This window comes from Stigmatopora argus, chromosome 17 (genome assembly GCF_051989625.1).
Source record: "Stigmatopora argus isolate UIUO_Sarg chromosome 17, RoL_Sarg_1.0, whole genome shotgun sequence".
Taxonomy (NCBI): Eukaryota; Metazoa; Chordata; class Actinopteri; order Syngnathiformes; family Syngnathidae; genus Stigmatopora; species Stigmatopora argus.
The window spans coordinates 7,570,588-7,589,595 of NC_135403.1; the positions used below are offsets into that span (position 1 = coordinate 7,570,588).

Here is a 19,008-nt window from a genome sequence, read left to right on the forward strand (position 1 = left end):
CATTCCTCTTTTAACTTGGAAAGAACAATATTAGATTAAAATTGGATTTGAAACAATCCAAATTTGGACTACAATGTTTTTATTTTTACCAGGCACGAACAAAAGGTATTAAAAATTACAATTATTCATTTAAAGGGGGGGAAATCAGGAAATTTAATATACATCTATACTCTTCATTTTAATTTGATCCTAAAACAGAAAGTTAGCACTCATGATTTACTTTCCTGGGCCACACAAAATGATGCGGCGGGCCAGATTTGGCCCCCGGGCCGCCTCTTTGACACATGTGCACTACACAATTGGGATCGCAGCAACAGAGTGAGAGCAAAACATACAGCAAGTACAGCAACATAAACCAACCTATTGACATTTTCTACCACACAGCAGAAAAATGAAATTCTGTTGTAGTTGTTTTTTTGTTTTTGTTTTTTTGCTGGCAAGCACTCGATGAAAACAGCAAGTGGAGTGATGACCTCACTATGTCCACGCCAGATTGCACTGCTTTGACTTGCTAATGCCTGATCACGGTAAAACAGACATCTCTAAACTTACAGCAATAACAATGCAGTTCAAACAGCATAAGTTCAAATGTTCCTCACACACCCTTATTTGTTCTTTCACCTTTCCCCAATTTGTTCGTTATTTTATATGCAGATAATCATCATGTATTTAATCCAGACTTGATTTTTGTAATATTCTGGCAAACTACACATGACATTTTACAGCATTGATTGATTTTAAAAGGGAAATATACAAAGAAATATATTTGAATTTGCAGGACAGAGCTGACTGCACCTAGCATTTCCCTCTATTTTCAGGGGAGTGCACTTATATGTAACATCTGTGTAAATATTATGGAGGTGTAGGGTCTTGGTCTTTTTAAGTGCAGGATAGGGAGTACTAGTGTCAGCTTTGAAGGCACAAAGCCAGAAGTGAAAAAAGGGTTTGGCTGGTCTTCACTGTATTCATTCATTCATTTTATGAACCGCTTATCCTAAGTAGGGTTGTGGTGGGTACAGGAGTCTATCCCAATTGACTGGGTCGCCGTCTTCAGTGCATACTTGAAAAATATTACTAGGAATATTATTGATGAAATTGTTGCAGATTACTGGATTATGCAATGAATTAATCTGTTTGTTTTCAATTTTGCTCATCTTCATTAGATTATTTGCCTTGCCATGGCCCATCAGAACTGTGTGAACAGACACTAACACACATTTTTCAAGTATGTCAGGAAGAAGGAGTACCGTGTGAAACTTCAAGAAAGTAATACACGCTAATTCAAGAAATTATGATGCACACATCAACATTATGGCGGCCCGGTGGGGCAAGTGGTTAGTGCATGGATTCAAATCCAGGTCACGTCCACCTGTGTGGAGTTTGCATGTTCTCCCCGGGCCTGCGTGGGTTTCCTCCGGGTACTCCGGTTCCCTCCCACATTCCAAAAACATGCATGGTAGGCTGATTGGACACTTTAAATTGCCCTTATGTATGGGTGTGAGTGTGCATGATTGTCTGTCTCCTTGTGTCCTGCGATTGGCTGGCCCGGTATTCAGGGTGTCCCCTGCCTCTGGCCCGGAGTCAGCTGGGATAGGCTCCAGCACCCCCTGCGACCCTAATGAGGATAAAGCGGTTCAGAAAATGAGATGAGACATTAACATTATCTGCTTAAAAAAGAAACATCCTGAATTGATTTTTAACGTGGAGTGAATCATACTAACAAAGACGCGGCCACAGCAACAAAATGTAAACAGAAGAGACTGGGAAAGGAACTTGTGAATTCTTAAAATATGTCACACTTGATTAATTCTGTTATGTAATACATATTGCATGCAGACATACACTCAACAAACACAAAGATGGGAACACCATTGCATACTCACAAGATTCATATACTGTTGTATACTTGGCACATAACAACATATACTGTTGTATATTTGGCACATAACAATCAATGCATCTGTATAGATATACACATGAATTTGTTAAACACAAGCAAATTTAGTTTTTGTTTGAATTACAATTTCTGATTTACTTTCAGAAACTAAATTGTCCCCAAAATATTTGTAATTATTATATTTATATTATATTTAGTTATTTACTATTATATTTTATTGTCCCCTGCCCGTTGCCGGAAGTCAGCTGGGAATATATTGATTTTGAACTTACCATTACCATCTTCTTGGAACAGTTGTGTGTTGTGGTGAAACTTTGCCATTGTGGCGAGGTAGAAAACTCAAATAGTGAAAGTTCAAGCATACAAGCTTAATTGACAACCTCTTCCCTAAAACATTTACAGTCACCTCTATTTATTTAGTCATTTACTCATCTATTTTCAAAATTTCTTTAGCTCGCTGTCACGTTCTGTTGAGTTTTTGTGTGAAGGTGTGCGGAAGTGTGCACACATTTTCCCCTCCTGTCGTAGCCAGCTGTGTTGAGATTATTTGATTAGCCTTTTGTGTGTTTGGTGACATCTGCCGCGGGAGTATTGTAACATTTACCTTGTGTCCCGTCCAGTAAGTCCTCTTTTTGCCTTTTTTTCGCTTTGCATTTCTTCCACTGTTTATTTTTTCACTTGGATCTAGAGTTTTTGTCATTAAAAGCCCAAGTTTTGCACCAGCAACCCATGTGAGGATCTGTGTGGTACACAAGATGAACGATTGAATAGGTTTATTTGAATAGTAATCATTTCCTGATGCTTTTTAAAAGTGGCTGAAATAAAATGTAAAAATCCCCATTAAAGATCAAGATAACATATGCAAAGATCACCATTTCATCCATCTTATTAAAGGCTGTTTCTTTCCTCCAGATTGTATGAAGCTGTATGAACCTTATGATTGGCTACAGTACTTTCATGGTCAAGGATGTATGGAGGTTAATTATTCATTAACCGCTGCTGGTCTCCAAAGATGTCGCTTTGAATCGATTTGAAACAGTTGGAAACATCTCATCCATGGGCGTTTGAGGCATAAACGCTGAGTGTACAGTCATTGACATTAACGCTGCATCCAGCTGCCTGCCCACTGGAGCGGAGGTGGGATGCTCCCTCGGTGCCGTCGTGAGGGGGCTGTTCCCTTCCGCACATCCGATCTCGCTCATTCCGTGCGGAGCAGCGGCAGGGATGAGAGCTTGCCACCGAGGAGGGGACACGACGACACGCTCCTCAGGTAAATAAAACAAAAATGAGGAAAAGTACCTCGCATTGCATCCCGCGCTGGTTGTTTTGCGCGTGTAAACATTCCATCGTGCGTGCGTGTTTGTGCGTGCGTGAGAGAGGCTGAGTCGCATCCGAGCGCCAGTCAACAATTCCAGCGGTGCCTTCAACTTCAATCCAGCCGCTCTCCACGCTCTCCTGCCCGGCTCCGTCTGCCTTTCGCACCGCCGAATGTGTCGTGTGTGTGTGTGGGGGGGTCAATCGGTTCAGTTTTGGTGTCACTTTAAGGAGCGAATTTGGACGATCGCAATGTATTCGTTGGATTTTAGAACTTGAAGAGTGACGGGCAGCGTGCGGTATTTTTTTTCTTCCTCCCCCCGATCAGCTGAAGGTTAAAGATTGCTGATGGAGCTAGCCAGGCTAACGTTAGCTCATCTTGGTGTTCTGTTCAGTGGGGAAGAAGAGGCCAAACTCATTTCAAATTACGCCATGTCCACTGTCCGGGCAGTCTAGTATTATAAACATAGACCTGAATGAAGGTATTTGATAAAAAGCATCATTCACATTTCAGTCTTACTAATGAAGAGCATCCCCAAAGAGACATTTCTTCTAGACCTGTAGAAGTTGTTGACTTGCTAAAGTGATATTTCATACATAGTGGTTGTGTGGCATGGGCACAATAATTATAAATCATTAATCCCTGCCATCACTGTGTTAAATTCATTTAAAAAGGCAGGAATGCACCTCAAAACACCCTTATATTGAGTGTGCAAACATTTCATTTTGGGGAGCGTAATAACAACCCCAGAGGCGCCTGTCAGTCATTTTCATAACATTTCATAACAGATTTCATGACAGATTCACGCATATTCTGCTCCCATCTTTATCCAGGTGCACCAAATGCATTTAATGGAACCTGGCTGATGACAAATGATTGCTCGGATACTCGCATGTCACTTTTTCTCACCTGCAAGCATGTTGGCATTGACCTCTTTCCCTCTCATCAAGATCCACGGTGAGGCCATCTTAAAATTGTTTGAATATGCATTTTAATTGTGATTTTTCATGGTTAAGTTGTGGGTTTTCGACCTACACTTTGCTCTTTTGTCAGACGTAAAAATATTGTGAACTATGTTGGCATGCCTTTCATAGTTTTAAATTCTGTACTTCAGTTACATCCTTGCAAATGTAATGTACTAATGTGTCTCTGTCTGGCTGGTCATCTGTGACCTCAGGTCTTAATTTTTATTCTCGGTAGTGTTGTTTATTTAGTCTTTATGGTTTTGCCTGGCGGTTACGTCTCTTGGTTTTTGACCTTTCATAGCTCAGTGAGTTTGTATTAAAAGCTAGTTAGTAAATGTCAGCAATCATTCTCCAAGATTAGCTAAAAGGGAGAAAGAAATCCTGAATATGGTTCTTCAGGCATACGTGTTGGTCTTTCACACATCGTTGTTATTGGGCTGGCGTGTGAAGGCCTTGCTGAAGTCCTCCGGGGGTGGGTTATGGTGAGTTTCAGGGGCGGGTCGGGGAGAAGAGGGGGGTATTAAGAAGGAAGCAGCTCATTAATTCCTTCCAGCAGTTGAGGAAAGGTTTGCTCAGCGTATTTTGAGGGGCCCTTCACAACTCCAAAAGAGTCAAACTTTTATGAGTGGGCCTAAGTGATAAGTCAAGGGTGGGGGGGATGTTGGGGGGTGCTGGGGCGGCATTTGTTTTAATCCAAAGGGAGTGTGGTATTCCTGAAATTTCACTTATTTTGGATTATTACTTGTTTAATTGAGGCTGATCTGGCCGTTTTTTTCCTCGTTCACATTGTCCATCTTAAGCATTATTTCAGGGCCAAATGCATACAAATTCTTACTCTTGCCATTGGGTGGCTGAAACAGTAGCCTTTTTGAAAGTCATCGGATGTTTGCCTAGCTACAGGGATCCCCTCGGAGCTCCTTTCTGATGTCACACGTGATGTCAGAGTGGAGGTGACGCAAGCAAGGCAGGACGAGGCTCATGGATGTAGCCAAGCAGAAACATGTGAGAGCGACTGACATCTGCCTGTGGGCCTCCTGAGAGTGATAAAAGAGAGCTGTGGCATGAAATGTGAAACGTTTGGTGTGTATATTGTTGTATTCTGATTGGATGCCGGCCATATGTTTGGCCCATCTGCCTGCTCTCCGCTTCCGTTGCGTCAATTTATTCTAATGTGGCAATCAAGCTCCGGTGATATACCCCGCACTATTTGTTTTCACTTGTTTACATCGCAGCTTTCCACAGTCGTGCCTCATAAGTGTGTGAGAAACCTTTCATCCCACCTGTTATCTGGTTCACATTTAAATTTATGCACCAAGCTCCTAGTGTACTGCTGTCTGTTAGACTATTCAAGTAACTTCCAATGGAATCTTGAAAACGTGAACAACCTTAAGGTTGTTTTAATTTGAGAAATGCAAGTAGAAAAGAAAATGTCAGTCAAACCATGACACCATGTAACACAGGTGTCAAAGTGGCGGCCCGGGGGCCAAATCTGGCCCGCCGCATCATTTTGTGTGGCCCGGGAAAGTAAATCATGAGTGCCGACTTTCTGTTTTAGGCTCAAATTCAAATGAAGAGTGTAGATGTATATTAAATTTCCTGATTCTCCCCCTTTTAAATCAATAATTGTATTTTTTAAATCCATTTTCTGTTTTTAGTTCAAAAATCATTTTGTAAAATCTAAAAATATATTAAAAAAGCTAAAATAAACATTGTTTTAGATCTATAAAAAAACTGATTATTCAGGGATTTTAATCCAGTTAATCCTATTAATCCTTTAAAAAAAAAAATCTAGGTGTCAAAGTGGCGGCCTGGGGGCCAAATCTGGCCCGCCGCATCATTTTGTGTGGCCCGAGAAAGTAAATCATGAGTGCTGACTTTCTGTTTTAGGATCAAATTAAAATGAAGATTATAGATGTATATTATATTTTCTGCTCTTCCCCTTTTTAAATCAATAATTTAGATTTTTTTAATCAAATCTTTTTGTTTTTAGTTCAAAAAGTATTTTGTCAAATCTGAAAATAAATATATAAAATATTTTCTATTTAAAAAAATATATTTTGTTTAGAAAAACTAATGATTAAAAGATAATTTCCCTTACTAAGGAAAAAAGATTATAGATGTATATTATATTTCCTGATTTTCCTCCATTTAAATCCATAATTGCATTTTTTTAAATCCATTTTTTGTGTTTTTAGGTTAAAAATCATTTTGTAAAATCTAAAAATATGTAAAAATATTTTCTGTTTTCCACTCTAATATAGAACATAATGATTGAAAGAGATTTTCCCTTACTAAGAAATAAAGCTCAAATAAACACTTTTTTTAGATCTATTAAAAATGGAATATTCAGGGCTTTTGATCCAGTTCTTTTAATCCATTTATTAAAAAAATCAAAATATTATATCTAAAATGGTCCGGCCTACGTGAAATCAAGTTGACATTAAAGCGGCCCGCGAACCAACCCAAGTCTGACACCGTTGCCATGTAAGATATCAGTCAATCTTAAGAGATTCATTACTTTTCGTGTGTATGGACGCTTTTGTGCTTATAATGTAAAAAAAGGATCAGTACATGTGCTCGTACGATATTAGTGACCATAGAATTTAACAGACCTTATGGCAGACAATACTCAGGATCTGTCCTTTTAACCTATTTAACACCCGAAGCCAGATTTGGTGATATCATGCATACTTAAGCTTTGTACACCACTCGCTCTTCCATAATGATGACATCGACCTTGCACAATTTGAATACTATCACTTGAAATATGCACAATCACACATGGACACTTACATGAATGGCCTGTCCCACAATTATAAGGCACATCTCAATAGAACGCCTAATTCTTAAACAGTGTATAAGTCATATTAACGGTAAAAATTAACAACTGGAAGTATTTTAGGGTTAAGAGAATAAGTCCACATGGCTCTCTGACATTCACATGTATAAATGAGCTCATGTCTAACTAATGTGATCCCTCCTCTGGCCTGTCATTAATTATAACAGTAATATTCACAATAGAAATAGATGTAATGTGGCATTGTATAATGAATGAATGTTTTAAGTGGGAAGCCAACGAGCGACAGGAGCGGGAGGGAGGATTGTACCACTTCATCATGAAGAAATGGTTATGTAGCTACAAGGAATGGACATAATCATCGATTTGACATTTAAGTTCTCATTTAAAATTTGGTTGATTGTTTATGAATCATAAAATGAGTGCAGTACATAGCTGCAATCAACAGAAACACTGTAGAGTTAGTGAATTATTTTCACTATTCCATTATAATAGTATAAATCATATATAGAACCAGTGATAAACTAATTTAAATTCACAGCAACAGGATGAAAAGAGACACATTATTGGGTGTATGTAGATCATCAGTTAACAAAAAATATTCATTCTTTTTCCACACCACTTATCCTACTCTTTCATTTAAAAGGTCAATACCATTTGTTAAACACAGGCTGTCAGAATGTCTCATGTACAAATGCACAGGAAAAACAAGCTGCCCAGTGTTTCTCCTTATTTGCCCTAATCAAGTGGCCCTCTGTTATAATTGGCTAGATACTTAAAGTCCCCACAAAAGGATTAAAAAAACTGTTTTTTGGGGGGGGGGGGTTCACTTTTCAGCATGAAAAAATATCGTATTTTGCTGTTTAATATACCTGGGTATATTAAACGGCAGGGGTATATCAAATGGCGCACAAACGGGAGGCTCAAAAAAGCAAAAATCATTTAATATACCCATGTATATTAAACAGCAAAATACGATAATACTCACCTTTGCGCCCAAATCATATTGTGATTTACCTGTATTTTCACACATGGTAAATGGGTACTCGGTCGTTTGGTCGCCAGTCTTAAGGTCGCCGGTCTTTTGGTCAACGGTCTTTTGGTCGCCCAGAAGGTTATTGATAATTACCATTTAAATCGTTGCTCAAATTCCCTAAATACAAACTGCGAATTATTATTTAGTCATACTTAATGCCCTAGTAATTATTAGGCTAAAGAAAAGCTCCAAATTTCCCGTACTTTTATTGTGTTTTGTTGGAGAACTTGTTAAGACCCTGACTGACGTCCCTTCCTAAGGGGGCAACTCATGTACATACAAAATACAAACTCTTATACACACACGTCCGCTCAGTGAAACTGCTCAGGGCTATTGTTGGCTTTTATTGATGCGTAGACCGTGTTGTTTTACCTTGTTTTGTCGCCGGTCTTTTGGTCGCCCGTTGTTTGGGTCCGGGCGACCAAAAGACCGCGACCAAAAGTCCGGCGACCAAAAGACCGGCGACCAAACGGCCGCACACGTGGTAAATGATCTTGGTTTATAATTGCTTAAAATATTGGAGAAACCAGTCAACCGGTGGTCTGAATTATAGTGTTTTTGACCTTTAAAGTTTCACTGCATGGTCATTCCTTAATCGAATAAGAATCAAGGTTATTTTTTGTTCACCTTACCTTACCCTCTATAATACTGGGCAGGATCTAAGCAATGTCCCCTTCTGATTAGAAAAATGCCATGGCATGCTAACCCTTTGATCAGACTGCTTCTGGCTGCTTAACCATGCCACTCAGTCATCTCCAGATATTCCTGGACCTAGACAGACGCTAATTAGGACACTGCATGGATTGGGAATAGCCAAGTGCAGGTGAAGCCTACCGAGTAGCAGAACAGCGTTTCCGCGGATTAGTGTACCTAATGACCTTGCCGTTATCTTTTTTTTTCTTCCTCTCTCATTTTAAAATGCTGGCCACGGTACAAATGCTCATCCCTGAATATCCTTTTACATGTGAGTGCATTCAGCCGAGCAATGGCCGAAGTGGTCGGCATTGTAAAATTAGCTCGTGGATACGTTAAAAGTTGTTGCACAGCTTTTCACTCGGATCTTGGCATACAATAAGTTTGGAGGACAGTTATTTGGCTGGCCCAAGAAGAAAACAAATCGGGATTAGAGCATAATGTTGCACCCTGTGATGTATTGGTGGAATTAACGCAATAAAATAGACTTCTGCCTTTAATTTTCCTGCCAGCAGTGTCTGACAAAAACTGAACTCAATTGAACTTAAACAACAAGGGTGACAATTTTAGCAGCCCACGCAAGAGCTAGGGCAAAGGAACTTTTGCCAAGGGACATGATTAACAAAATAATTATACAGCATATGTCTTTAGGCCAACCTTTATACATGAGCTAATTTACTTGCAATCCACACTGCAGCGAAGGCCAGAATGCAAGTGAAATCGAAAACTGTTGTTATTGTAGTTGTTTAAAGTCAACGATTCAAGTTTCCTTTATATTACCAAACTAAAGGCCGAATTCAATGTATCGTTGTTGGGTTTTTATTTCCTGAATGGATTCAAAATCTAAATTTGAACAAAATGTGCTTTGATACTTGGTTTTCATGCATAGTAGTTAGTTCAGTTCAAAAAGACTATTAAACATCAAATAGGCTTGCATTTCTTGGATGTCTATGTAAGCAAATGGCTTAAAACTCTGGCCTGATTCGGAAAAAAAAGTCAAAAGGAATTACCGTTATTTAAAATATTTGATGTAAATTAGACTAACAGCAATTGAAACTCTATCAGGATCGCTCCAAATGGAGCCTGTTTTCTTTTCACTGCATGAAAGAGCGTCATTTCCAAGCAAAACATCCCGTTGAATATGCGGTCGACTCGTGTCTCGTAGTCTGATAGGTTTCCAGTTGATTATAAATGATATGTGGTATTGTATTAATCACACTTAGCCCCTGCCTAATTTTTGGTTTCCTACTCTTGGACTCACATCTTCACACTTTAGTCATTGGAACTAATCCTCAGTGTTTGCAAAAAAAAACCAAAACAAAAAAACTAATCCCTTTGCATAAATTTGTGCTTTTTCTGTAATTTAACATAGTGCCCAAGCCATGTTAAATAGAAAAAGGAAAGTAGTAATTGGTATCAAGAAAGTTGAAGCAATATATCTAAATTATTTAAGATCTTTGCATTTGAAGGAGAAATAAATGCTAGTCTGGTTTATAGATGGAAATAGTGGTGTTTTGATATACTGTATTTGGTTTAATCTAAGAACGAAAGCATATTGCGACTATTTTAGTAGGTTTTTTAATACTCTGTTTTCACTTAGCAGCAGTGCTCCGCCCCTCCCTATCCCCAACGAATAGCAGGGGTTTTCTGTCTCTGTCTTTACACCCTCATCTGCCCAACTAATATTCCTGTTAACACTTTGCATGGTGATAGTGGTGCCATTTGGTTTGCTTGTATTATTATTATTTTTTTTACTGATGTTCAAAGAAATTGGGACAACGTAACAAACCCGTCCACTTTTTTGGTCCTGAGAACACATAGGTATTTCTAGGAATGTACTGATTTCCTAATGGGATTTGTTCAATTACCAGATCTACACTGATCACAGAGGTATATGTATATAAATGTGTATATATATTTGTATATGTATGTATATAGATGTATATGTATGTATGTGTATATATGTATATGTATGTGTATATATATATGTATGTATATGTATATATATATATACATACACATATACACATATATACATATATATACATACACATATACACATATATATATACATATATATACATATACATACAAATACATACATATACATACATATACATACATATACATACATATACATGCATACATACATATACATATATACATACATACATATACATACATACATATACATATATATATATATATTTCAGCAACACGCTTATTTATTGAACTTATTTATTTATGTCTAAAATGTCTTTTTCTGTGTCTGTATTCTCACCCTCTTGCTACTGTGACAGTGAAATTTCCCGAATACGGGATGAATAAAGTTATCTAATCTAATATTTGGACGCTTTCTAAGAATCCTTTTTATGAGTAATTGATTCATTTTGACTGTTTATTTTGGGCAGGGGCCATGTGATGGCTATCTGCGGTTAACTCTTTTTTTATAGAATTCATTTGAGAAATCATTTTCATTTACTTTAACAGGTTCAATTTTATGGACTTAACCAAATATGTCAGTGGGAGTGTATGTGGATGCTGGGCAATTAATCGATGCCAACGCTTTAGGTTGCTGAGTTAGTGTGTACCTGAAGTGGACCTCTGAATTTGTAAAATTAGACCTGATGTTTACTTGGCTATTTATTCACCAGTCCTCTGTCAAAAACATGCGTCTGACATGTTTTAGAAGCCTGCAGAGAGACTGATTGGAAGCATTTGGGACCCAGTTGGTGCCCCGTTTATCCCCACAGCGGTGCACTTCCTCAGGAAGAGAAAGGCCCTCCAATGAACGTGGTGTTGTCACATGGATAAATAATCTGCAGATCTTTGCTGTTTGCTGAATGTGATGGTCTGTTGTTCCCCAGAAGGGTCTGTGTGTGCACAGTCCAAACAGATGCAAAATTAAAGAACAGCCAAAAGCACACCCATTTTAGGATTGTCTTTTACGGTCGAAGAAAACATCGTCAAAAGGCGGGGTGCCTGTGGTATATTAGTTCATAGGGTGATTGTCTTTCTAGTTCAGCGTATCTTTATTATTTCTTTTCTCCTTCCAGTTTGTTGGTGCCATTTATTAACATGTTTGCTTCGGGGAAACATCAATCACTCTTATTACATTTGTTGTGACCACATCGCAAACCATTTTTGGCTATGTGTTTGTAAACAATCACAGCCGCTTACTAACCACATTGTGGAACCGTATGTATATTTAAGCCGCTGACGTCAACAATTTAACCACATTGCGTTTTAGTGTGTGCCATCCGTGCCCTCCCTCATCTTAGTTTGGCCACGAATACAGTAAGGAGTTGACACCAAACTGTCAACCTGCAAGCCGTCATGCTCCTGCAGCCAGCCATGTGTGCATCTTCTTCATTCGCGGCCAAAATGTTTGTAATTGTTTTTTTTTCCCTAAACCACACCTGTCCTTCATTTTTTGTGCATATAACCTCTAAAGCATGCACATTGTATCTTTGACTGCATAGCGAGTGGAAACGAAGTGGGTGATGAGCAAAAAACACGTGGGGGCGGTGCGAGGGTCGTCTGTGGGGAAATGCCAGCCCTCATGTGGTTCTGTTTATTTTTAGCTCGCTTAGCCGTGTACGTTATCCATATCAGCTATTTCATTAATTTGCTTCTTTCTGAGAGAGTGCCTTCAATAAAAATACGGAAGATCCTGGCTTTTTTCTCCTGTTTTTCATATTCAATGAACCACATTGCCATCCATTTTCCACACAAGAGGGTATTGTCGTGGAACACAATGTTTTTGTGTAGTGGGGGATGAACGGCTGCCATTGTTGCAAAGCATTCCTTCAATCCAAGGTTTTACTTGATATAAAAATGAGTAATTCCATTGCGTAACAGCATTAGCGGTATTTAAATACAGCTTGTCATGGGAAAGGAGAAGTAGGGGAGGGGAGTTTATGAAGGCAGTTCATTGTATTGGAGGATATCCTCACTTTAACTGATGATGGTGATAATCTTCATTTACTGGTGCCACCAAGATCAATTGCCTCAGATTAGGGATTAAAGTGGATCAAATATCATATAGTTGTTCATTTAAAACAAGTTTATACGCAAATCGTGTTTTATCACAAGGTAAGCTGGATTCTCACATGAAATATCATATTAATGTCTTTAGCCCCTGACCTTAATCTAATTTAATCTAAGACAGAAGAACCCTGATACCAATCACACTGATTTCTGAGTTCATGAATTCTGCTTTTAAGATATTAGTTACAGTATTTGAAAAAGCCTGGGTCGAATCACGAACACTTTTAGAATATTCATAAGATAGCCTTAAGTGTTATGAATCTCGCCAGTGTATTCATATTTCCGGTAAAAATATCCGTCTCACTGTATTTACAACCTTAAGCAATAGCCTAACTCTCGTAAACAGCCGTAAATGGAGCTTGGCACGCTTCTAATTTGCGTATTTACATCTGTGTGAAATCTGCTCTTGAAAGGATTTTTTTTGTTCAAGTGCATCCTAGCAAAAAGAATCTTGTTCAAGGGTTTGATTCATTCATTTTCTGAAACGCTTATCTTCACAAGGGTTGTGGGGGGTGCTGGAGACTGTCCCAGTTGAGCAAGCATGTCATTTTCCATGTTTAAACATTATTTTCTCCTTTATCCATTTTCTGATTTGCATATTTAAATTCTTTGAGCATTGATCTGGTACATGAAGGTCATTTATACTTAAAGATTGCCAATGAAGGACGCAGTTTGAGCACTGTCAAGGAGGTTTGGAAACATTTTGTAAATGTAATGAAACGTGCAGATAATGAAAATCGTTTCGATAATTTGTTGTCCACAAATTTATTTTATAGTGTTCTTGCAAACATGAACGTGAAACACAAAAGGTCCGATGAACTTTAGTGTCATTGTCTTGACATTGTTCCCTCGTGAATACCAACAAACTTCCAGCTTGACTCTCCTTGATGAGATTACACATATAGAAGGAGTGAAACTTAACTAAAGTATTAAGTGAGTAAGAGCCAAGAGTCAAGCCGCCAAAGCTAACAGGTTTAAGGTTTTAAATGAAAAAAGTTAATCTTATTAAGGAGTCATACATATAAAGAGCGGTATTTCACGGTTTTGGATCCTCTTAATAACCTCATCGGCTCTGCTAAGGTTCAGGTAGCCAAGAAGGCACAAGGACATGCAGTGAGGGGAGTCATGAGTCAAGACTCCTTGCTTGTCACTGTTTTTTTATTTCTTTTACATGGGCAGGGTGTGGTAAAACAAATGTTAAGACGCTAAACCAATGTGAAGATTCATAGATGAATACATTTTGCCTAGGCGGCATCCTCCATCTGTTAGTCGAGCTCAAAACGAATCATTTGACTCTGTCATGCAAAGCATCAAAGTGCCATTTGCTTTTAAGCTATTTGAACCACATTTGATTCTTGCAACAAATTTCATACTGGAATTGGAATTCTTATTGTAGAAAAGCCACATTGTTGGCACTCTGCTTCACTGGAGAGTACCAAGCCACTGGGCTACAAAACTACATCATCTGTCCTCTTGACAAGAGAGTGTGACTTCAGCAAGAGCGTTTTTGTTCCCACTAGTATCTACATCAACAGTATGTCTACTGTAGTTAAGCATTTCATTCTGTTCTGATTAATTTTGCTTGCTTAGGTTAGAACTTTATTTCATCCCGTATTCGGGAAATTTCTTGGTTGCAGTAGCAAGACAGACACGAGACACACAAGACATTGTAGACCTAGGTAAAAAACTGGAGCCACACAAAGGAAGTCCACGAGGTGGGGACCTTCTGCAGACTGAGACTGAGGTCACCGCACAGTCCCTCAATGCGGTTTTCATGCATAGTAGTTAGTTCAGTTCGCAAAAGACTCGGGGCACTCATATGTTGAGGTACCACTGTACAACCTTTTTTGAATGAAAATTGTATTTGAAAATGACCAGAAATGAACATGTTCATTATTGAACAAGTGGAAAGCTCCCTAAAAATGAAAGAACCGATGCTTGCGGAGGGCACTGAAATGCAGGAGTCTGTTGGAAAAAATCGAGTGGGTTGGCAAGTAGAATAGGCTACTCGTATATTTGCAGGGTATCTTGGGATTGCTGTGATGTTTCAACCAGTGTTACAGTCCTTAGTTAATTTCTTTCTCCCACATTTCAGCTTGATGACTGCATTCCTTTGCACTCAATTGTAATTTCAGGGGGAATTCCAGCTTTTATTTTTAAAATATGCTTCTTATGCTTCCAGATGAAGGAGATCCTTCTGAGATTCAAAAGAGTTCCCGAGAGTGAGGAAGAGGATGTGAACAGAAAGAAATTCCTTTTCTCATTTCTAGTTGTGCAAGTACAGAAGCACCACATTCATACATGACATTTAGCATCCTGAATTTTGGTGCAATCTTGTCCATTGGAATGGTATTTGTTTACATCTTCTTCAAGCAGTGTTCTGTATGGAGATAATTGTGATGCTGATGTGCCCTAAGTAAGATGGATACGAGAAGGGAGGGAAAGGCTAGTAAGACGCAGTGAACTTGGACTCTTGACATATCGTAGTTGGGACAGAAGTTGTACTGTTTCCTTTTCTTTTGCCAATTTCACAGATTCTGCCTTTTCTCAACTTTTTTTGTGATGGGAGGATATAGTAGTTCACCTTGCATTTTTCCCCCATTTAAAGCTAGTGACTGTATCACATCTTGCCATGTTATTCTATTAGCAATTGTTGTAGTCTGACAAGTGTTTATCACGAGACACTGGTTCTGATGTAAAAACATTATCTGATTGATGGCTGTTGTGAAAGAGCACGTTGGTAGTAACATCCCACTTGACTGTTTTTATTCTCTTGCATTTTTTTAAAGCAAACATAGATGAAATTCTGACGATGCAATTTTACGTGAATTTTGCCCAAGTTTTCTTTTTCTTTGGTCCATTTTACTGATCTCCCCTTTTCTCCTCTACCCAGTGATGGCCTTGGCTGTACAGCAGTGCCAGTTATCCTGCCGCTGCACATAGGGAAGAAGCAAAGACACCTTGACAAACAACCTCCATTCCCCACCCCCCAAAAAGTGAAAAACATAGAGAGGAGGGAAAAAGGAAAACACACCAGCATAAACAAATGCGAACATGTACAGCGTGGAGGATCTCCTCATTTCTCATGGATACAAGATACCGAAGCATAGCACCCCCTCCACAACCCCGACCCCAACTCCTGCATCTACATCCCGCCCAGCGTCTTCTTCTTCACCCCCATCTTACATTAAACACCATGAGAGTTTGGGAAGCAGGCCCCACAGCAGGACACTCAACGGGTATGAAAGAGGGTCCAGAGTGGGATACAGCAATACATATGGAATCAGGCACCCTCACTCCTATGTGATTGGAACTGGCTGTCTCAATAACGTCGAACCCGGGAACAGGAGTCAATCCAGGCAGGAGGGGGAAATCCAGAGTCAAATTGACACTCCTTCCTTTGGAGAGTCATTGACCTCAGACAGCGGGTAAGATTAAATTATGTGTTGTGACATCAATACTGTAATTTGCTGACCAATCAACCTCCCACCTCCTAATTATAATCTTTGGCTATTTATTGAATAATTCAATTATATTCTCTGCTCTGGCGCCTTGACGAAATATCTGTCATAGAGCAAATCGATAGTTTTAGTCCTTGGAATTTGGAGCACGTTTTGAATACTAGTAGTATCTGTCACAAACAGTGTCTTTGCCTTGTTTTTGCATTCCTTTTTGTGTCTTGTTTTTTTATTTTCTACTTTTCACCAAGCAATAGTGGTTATGACAATGTGCTCTGGAATCTTAATAGGCCACATTGGACCTTAAAGTTATAATCAAAACAGCTCAGGGACAAGCCTCTGTGCCCCATTTAAGCATGCCAAGTGTTACACACTCAGATGTCATATTTACTCAGCCCTCCATATATGGCCAAGTGTTTTTCACTAAAACTCCACATTTATACCTAATTATAGCCTACTTTCCCATCAATAATACAGAATGTATATAAGATTTAATAAATAATGTATATGGAGCATGGGCTATATTTAGCTTTGTCTGGTGTTATGCAATGGAAGCCCTCTTGGGTAAGCGCGGTTAAATTCTATGATAGGTCTACAGAATGATAATCCTTGGACACACCTGTTTTTTAAGGGCTGATTCATTTAGCCATTTTGCCCTTTTTGTTTGCAATGTTTTCATATATATATATAACCACAAGCCAGTAAAATAATCACAAAGTAAATATCTGTTTTAGATTCTTGTGATTATTATTTTCCTTTTACTTTAAAATAACTAACCCACATATTTTGGCAGGTAACAATAGTATAGGATGTAATTTTCATCATTTTTTTCTTTTGATGGATTCACTTTTAGCAGTTTTGGTTTTGATAATGAATGGCCTGTCTTCTTTTTTATTACTGATGATTTGACAAATGACTACAACTCACATGATTACTTATTTAGATGATTCGCATAGATTTGAAATGTCAAGGGTGGGTGGTCGGTGACCTTAGCCTTGGGAGTTGTGCATATGTGGTTTGCTTATGGTGTTGATCAGCGGGTCATTTTGAAAAGGGCTCAAATGAGGGTGCACTGCTCCTTGTGTCAGCCACTCCTTTAACAGTAGTAATTAGCATTATTGTTTGAGATAGGTGTTGAAATAGTTCATTTCTTAAAAGGGGAGGCTTAATGCTAATGTCCTAATTAAGGGTATCTTTATCCTTTTGTGTACATGGCACAAAAATAATTTCAAAAAAAAAAATCTCATGGTCTTCTGTCTCCATCTAGTGGAAGTTGTATCGAACATTTGTTCTCTATTAGCAAAGTTTGCCCTGATTTTCCTGAGTAGTGGAACAGTGATACTTTTATTGCTCTAGGACACCTGTGTCAAAGTGGGGGCCCGGGGGCCAAGTCTGGCCCGCCGCATCATTTTGTGTGGCCCGGGAAAGTAAATCATGAGTGCTGACTTTCTGTTTTAGGATCAAATTAAAATGAAGAGTATAGATGTATATTAAATTTCCTGATTTTCCCCCTTTTAAATCAATAAATGTAAATTTGTAATCCTTTTTTTTCTGTGTTTTTAGTTCAAAAATCATTTTGTAAAATCTAAAAATTTATAAAGTAAGTTAAAATAAACATCGTTTTAGATCTTTAAAAAACTGAATATTCAGGGATATTAATCCAATTCTTTTAATCCATTTGTAAAAAATATATCTAAATATTATATATAAAATGGTCCGGTCCACGAGAAATTGACGTTAAAGCGGCCCGCGAACCAACCCGAGTCTGACACCCTTGCTCTAGGAATTCCATCCCTCATTTCTCTCCTTGTGTTTCCCGCAAAATAATTGTTAGCAAATTTTCAGTCTAGAATTTCTCTGATGTGATGTGTCCTTTTTTTAGGTTCTGTGATGGCAGCAGAGGTCAACAGATACAATCCAAGGATGTGTCCTTTTGGAGGAGGCGAGGCCAGGACTTTACTGTTCTGCTGGACTATGCGGACTGCCACGCAGGTGGACATGGGGAGTATATCCGAGCAGAAGGACCTCGAGAAGCAAGGGGCCAAGAGTTGCCCTCTGAGGAGCGTCAGCGAGTGGCCCAGGAGCGGCAACGTTGGGCAGCCCAAGTACAAGCCCGTGCTAAAGAAAGGGAGGCAGCTCTAAAACAGTGGAAGATGGCCACCGAGAGGAAGTGCCAGAGCCTGGGGACAAATGAGTGGCACCCAGCTGTCAGTTTTAGTCGCCAGATGTCGCGAAGTGATGGTGAACGTTGGGCACAGGAACAGCAGCGGCTGCACGCCAGGACACCAGAGGGAATGGTAGTCCATCCCAGGACCAAAGCCAAATCCCAGTCCATGCCCAGGATGCTGCGACCGGAGAGCCTGCAATATGTGGACACGGGCTCATGTGGTCAGGACGTGTACAGACGGCTTAATGGACACCCACTGTCACACCACGACCTTTACAGGGCACCCCGCTGGCCGGAGAATGGGAGGCCAGCAAGTGCCAACCAATTGTCATTAACGCCAAAGCCCCGCTTCACTCGCCCCCCCAGACCGCCCTCCTATGAAATGCACCAGCAGATTAGGGGAAGCTGTGAAGTCTTGTCTGGGAGAGACTCGGTTATTTCCCACAGCAGGGATAGGACTCCTCTTCCCATCATAAGAACAGGTGAAGCTCCACTAGACTATTTTGCACAGGATTCTGGCCCTCCAGGCTACATCCCTCCCCCATCATACAAACGAGCCCCCGTGATTATAGGAGGGCGCCGGGGATATGGTGAAATTGCAGTTGATTACAGGTAATGTGTTCTATTTGT

General features: G+C 39.4%; 1 protein-coding gene across 4 annotated transcripts in view; it reads left to right on the top strand.

Moving 5' to 3' along the window:
* The first annotated feature begins 2,339 nt into the window (after window positions 1-2,339).
* Window positions 2,340-19,008, top strand: part of jcada (junctional cadherin 5 associated a) — a 105,610-nt gene continuing 88,941 nt past the window's right edge. For 3 of the 4 annotated variants that reach the window (XM_077624532.1, XM_077624531.1, XM_077624533.1), the window contains exons 1-5: window positions 2,340-2,516; window positions 2,810-3,167; window positions 4,046-4,169; window positions 15,647-16,181; window positions 18,094-18,990. In XM_077624532.1, the coding sequence (XP_077480658.1) occupies window positions 15,808-16,181; window positions 18,094-18,990 (1,271 nt within the window). In that variant the 5' untranslated portion in view covers window positions 2,340-2,516; window positions 2,810-3,167; window positions 4,046-4,169; window positions 15,647-15,807. The remainder of the gene's footprint in view (window positions 2,517-2,809; window positions 3,168-4,045; window positions 4,170-15,646; window positions 16,182-18,093; window positions 18,991-19,008) is intronic. The other variant, XM_077624534.1, reaches the window with a different exon arrangement.